Source organism: Sorex fumeus, unplaced genomic scaffold (assembly GCF_029834395.1).
Source record: "Sorex fumeus unplaced genomic scaffold, SorFum_2.1 ptg000129l, whole genome shotgun sequence".
Lineage (NCBI taxonomy): Eukaryota > Metazoa > Chordata > Mammalia > Eulipotyphla > Soricidae > Sorex > Sorex fumeus.
This window is the reverse complement of record NW_026606186.1, coordinates 7,982,422-7,987,836: the sequence shown is the minus strand read 5'-3', so window position 1 is coordinate 7,987,836 and position 5,415 is coordinate 7,982,422. Positions and strand designations below refer to the sequence as shown.

Sequence of the window (5,415 nt, the reverse complement as noted above, 5' to 3'; positions counted from 1 at the left end):
CTGACTTTTTTTCTTTTTTTATAAATTTATTTATTGAATCACTGTGAGAGCAGTTACAAAGCTTTCAGTTTTAAGTCTCGGTCATACAATAATGAAACACCCATCCCTTCAGCAGTGCCCATTTTCCAGCACAAACCCCCCCGGTATAACCCCCATCCCACACCCTCCACCTACCTGTGGGGCAGATGATTTCCACATTACTCTCTCTCTCTCTACTTTGATTATTCAATATTTCAACACCAGACCCATCATTATTATTTGGTATTTTACTTCAACACTCAGATCTGCCAAAAAGGCAACAGTAAGCAATTTGTTTTCTATTGCTGGTTGTGAATAACATATGATGTTGCGCGGCCACAGTAGTGGCCGCGCAATTTTGGAATTCCTAAATTTTAACAATTAAATTTGGAGGAATTTCTGTCAAAATGTGCTGGGTTCTGACATTTGTTCCTGAGTCTCTGGGATCATGGCCATTATGCAGCTTGATCAGAAGCCCGAGAGGCCATTTGTGGGTGGCAACTCAGGGTCTCGTTGGGGCAGGGAGTAAAGGGCTTGCTCCACCCCCATACTGTGAGGCCCCATGTGTCTTGTCACTGCAGGCCCAACCTGACTGTCCAATGGCCTCTAGAGGATGGTGGCCACCAAGCTTCCAAGAAGGAGCAAGCAGAGCGACAGCACCCTTTCCCCCCTGGGGTGGCCTGGCACCAGCAATCCACTCGGGGACCTGATGCATCTCTTTCAAAAGCCGCTAGGTTCCGAGATTTGCCTCTGAGTCTCTGGGATCATGGCCGATAAGCAGTTTGATCAGGAACCAGAGAAACCTTGCCTCCAATTATATAGCTGAGCCAGAGGTGGTTTGTGGGTATGTCTCCCATATATCTAACTTTTGCCATTTACTTTCTTGGTAAACTTGGTCCCAAGTTGTTGGAGTCTGGCCAAAGGCACAGTAGCAATTTTGGTGTATATAGAAGTCTGAAGGCACCATTAGATTGCTGATGCACTCACCTCACAATTACAGATTGACTTGCTGGTGGCACTATACCCCCCATTTCAATCTTTTAACCAACGATTTGTGGTTTCATCATCACAGAAAATTTACAAATTTACCCGATTTGATTTCTCTTTTATTTATTGAGAATTGTTTTGTCTACCAACACGGGCATTATTTGGGTGACTATTGCATAAACCCATGAAAAGAAGGTGTATTCTGTTGCTTAATTTTGTGTGCATGCAATTTGCCACACTAGGTGATGCTAGTCAGGCCTATTCCTGACTCTGCTCTGGAGAGTCGCATTGTTTTGTTATTGTTATTGTTATGCTTTTAGTAGCTCTTTTAGACATTAATGTGCTGTTAAAATGTCACATATATGTAATTTTTCAATGATATGTTTTCACACTAAACTATATTGTATCTGTATATTAGTTATTAGTGTATATAGTGTCATTACACAGTTTTGTCCCTTACATGTCCTTCAAAAATTTGTCTTCATTCCTTCTTGCAGGTCATTTAGTTTCTGAATAGCTCAGAGTCCTCATGCTAATTCAGACCATAGTGTTAATTATCACTCACTGTGCCAACTTGTATAATTTGGAGCAATTGTTTTGTAGAGGGTATTCCTGCTAATATTTGATAGTGATGCAAGAAGAGAGAGAAATTTTGTTTAAATGACTTAGAATGAAAATAAAAACTAGAACTTATTAGAAAGGAGAGAAAACAATCAAGTAAGATAAAAGGAAACATTTGGTTACCTGACAATGGGACTCATTTTTATCTATGTATAAATGATATAAAGACTTGTCATTTATGTCTTTATCTTTTTATGCATGAATATACTCACATATATTTCTACATTTTATTTGTGTATATTATTTTTATATTTTACGTGTCACATAGTCTATTATGAAATGTAAACGTTTTATTATTTATGTAATTTACATATATGTAGATATTTCACAATAACCTTTCAATCAGAAAGTTATGCATTGTTTTAATTCCTTCCTAATTCATCTCTATACCTAAAGAAAGTGCATAAACCTAAAAAACATTCATGTTCAATTTTTAGACATGTAATGCATACATTAAGTAGCAATCTGAATCAAGACAAAAACATTTCTGATGCCCCATCAGAATTAATTTTGAAGAAGAACCTGAAATATTCTAGAGTATTTTAGAGGCAGACACTTTTCAAAATTGTGTCCTGAAACTTATTTAATTAAAAAATGAATTTACTTAAAACTGTACAATTATTGTAAGGGATATCTCCAGTTCTGGGGATCTGGGTAATTCCAATTATTCTTGAGTGGGTATGAACTGATAAAAAAGTTATCTGGGGGCTGGATCGATAGAACAGCGGGTAGAGCGTTTGCCTTCCACGAGGCCAACCCAAGTTTGATTCCCAGCATCCCATATGGTCCCCTGAGCACCGCCAGGAGAAATTACTGAGTGCAGAGCCAGGAGTAACCCCTGTGCATTGCCGGGTGTGAACCAAAAAGCAAAAAAAAAAGTTATCCGATGGCAATATATATAAGATTCTGAGGACAGGTATAAATCCATACTTAAGAGAAAATGAAAAGCAAACATTACTAACTTATAACGGTAATGTCAGAATAAAATAAAATTGAAAACATGACTAATGTAAGCTTTTCTTACTTTAACATTCTCTTTGTTGGTCAGTCTGGGTAATGAAACCTGTTTTATGTCAGCAGAGTGGGACATGGGGATACCAACTTCTGTGAGATGTGTGTGTATAAATACGTTTATCTGAGCTACCAGAGCATCATTTTTGCATAAAGTCTTCCTTATTCATTTGTATATATTTATATATCATTCAGACTGTTTTTTGAGGCAAAGAACATTATCTTATTAGCAAACAACTTTAGTGCTTGTTTTATATCTCTGTTTCTCAGGCTATAGATGAAAGGGTTCATCATGGGGGTGATTATCATATACATCACAGAAGCAGCTATTTCTTTAGCACTGGACATGGCTGGTGAGGAGAAAAAGTACACTTCTGCAATGGTTCCATAGAATAAAGCTACAACAAGGAGATGGGAACCACAAGTAGAAAGAACTTTGAAGAATTTCTGAGCAGAAGGATTTTTTAGGACAGTGGCCCATATACAGATATATGATAGCATGATAAAAGTGAATGGAATAATTGCAATCATTCCTCCCTCAATGAATATGACCAGTTTATTGAGTGAAGTGTCTGAACAGCTTGCTTCCAGCAATGCTGTTAGTTCACAGAAGAAATGGGGGATAGTAATATCACCACAGTAGGACACTTGGATCGAGAGTAGGGTGTGCATCAGTGCATGTGAAAAACTGAAGAGCCAGGACCAAGCTACTAATGTGATACATCGTTCTTGCCTCATGATCATGGTGTAGTGGAGTGGCTGACAGATGGCTACATACCTGTCATAGGCCATCACTGCAAGAAGAAAATTGTCAGTACAAGCAAAAAGTAGTAAAAAATATACCTGAGAAACGCACCCTGAATAGGGAATGGACTTGTGATTGCTCTGCATGTCCACTAACATTTTGGGAACTGTGACAGATGATAACGACACGTCATTGAAGGCCAAGACACTGAGGAAGAAGTACATGGGGGTGTGGAGGCGAGAGTCTATTCTGATGAGTAGGATGATGAGCAGATTCCCCAAGATGGTGGTCAGGTAGATGACCAGGAAGAGGGTCAAGAACCAGCCCTGTTCTTCTAGTGATATAGGGAGACCCTGGAGGAGGAATTCAGAAACTCTGGTCTCATTCTGTCTCTTCATGATGCACACCTTTCTTCTGGGAGTCAAAAAGAGAGAGATGTTCAGTACCTGAATATCCATATTATAGTAACACAATTTTTACATGGGAATGTTGTTGTTTTGAACTAGATTTTGTTCACAACTCACATGTATGTATGCATGAATCAACATGTACCATTTGGGTTCTAATAATACATCACATCTTCACAATTTATTAGATATTTTTCTTAAACTGGAAAAATACTTTGAAAAACAATTTTATTCATGCTGTGTACAAAGCAATACACAAAGTTCTAAACACAAGAGTAAACAAGCAATGTAAAGTCTCAGTGCTGAAGGAGTATACAAAGTCAAATATCTAAGTATGAAAAGTTACATCGATGGTACAGATAACAGTAAAAAGAATGACATCATGTATCTGTCTCTTAATTACCACACACTGGCTCTCCTACTCATTTTTAGAAGGTCCTGAGATGATAAGTGACATCACTCCAACATAGTGGACGAAGGGAATCTTTGCTCTCCTTTGGATTCAAGATAAATACCAGGATGAAAAGTATTTCTTAGAGACTCAACTGCTCATTGACAATGGCTCTATCTCTCCAAATCCTCATAGGTGAATAGTGACTGATCATGTGAGGAGATACCACAGTAAACTAATAGACTATAAAAAACAAAGAATCTTGATTTTCATAGGATTTAACTTTTGATAATTGCAGTCCTTCTCCTGGAAAAGATGAACAGACCATGCTCACAAAGAGTGTGAGATACCTGTTTAGACAGGATTATTTCATAAAACTTCTATAAGTATTGTCCCAGAATTTTGAGATTTATGAACCTTGGAGATTTATGACAAAAAAATTTAGTTTGAAGAAGCATTATTAACCCTCTTGCAGACTGAACACTGATTATTTTCCAGACACAGCGCTGAATGATCAGTGAATATTTTTCAATTTAATATCTCAATATAGCATTGTGATTGAGACTAAGTCACCATTTCTATACCATTAGTGACTGAATATAAGAGAAAAACAGCCATTTCAAACTGTGAATTAGACCATTTCTGGCCAATTGAGATACTGGAATCAGGGGAACAACTTTGTATACTTACATAGAGGATTAGTGTACCTGACCCGATCCTGCATCCTTTAATGTAGTAATATGACCTTCATTGACAGAATCCTGAGTGCTTTGGGACATAAAGATGGGCCTCACTTATTCACAGATAGCAGCAGAAAAATACTGTATAAATCAGACATAATTAAAAAGTAATAAATGCAGACAGAATGGACGACATGCGGAGATAACATAAGAGACATAAAGGAAAGCAAAGATTACACATCAACACATGACTGAGTTAGGATTTCAAAACTCTTCCATGCTGACCATGGGTAAACTCAGGAAATTTCTCCTTCTTGCTGGTTAGCATATCTATGTCTCTCAGACGCGGTATTCTCATGACTTAACTTTGATATCTGTTTATAGGTTGAGAATGTGAAAGAGATTGAACAGAGGCAGGATAGATATTTGATAATGAGGGTTCAAATCACACTCAGAGTGCTCTACACTTGCTTGCTAAGGCTTCCTTGTTGCTTTGTGCACTGATCATAGAGAAAAGAACCTTTAAGTCATATGTATTTTTATTTATAACATTTG

At 37.5% G+C, this 5,415-nt stretch overlaps 1 protein-coding gene across 1 annotated transcript; it reads right to left on the bottom strand.

The window, feature by feature from the left end:
* Positions 1 to 2,817: 2,817 nt before the first annotated feature.
* On the bottom strand, positions 2,818 to 3,783 carry LOC130045734 (olfactory receptor 1J4-like). Its single transcript, XM_056138570.1, has one exon. The coding sequence runs from the start codon at positions 3,778 to 3,780 to the stop codon at positions 2,818 to 2,820; it is 963 nt and encodes a 320-aa protein (XP_055994545.1). The 5' UTR covers positions 3,781 to 3,783.
* Between the last annotated feature and the right edge of the window lie 1,632 nt (positions 3,784 to 5,415).

Coding starts and splice junctions, on each gene's coding strand:
- LOC130045734 (XM_056138570.1), bottom strand. CDS start 3,780: ATGAAGAGACAGAATGAGACCAGAGTTTCTGAATTCCTCCTCCAGGGT.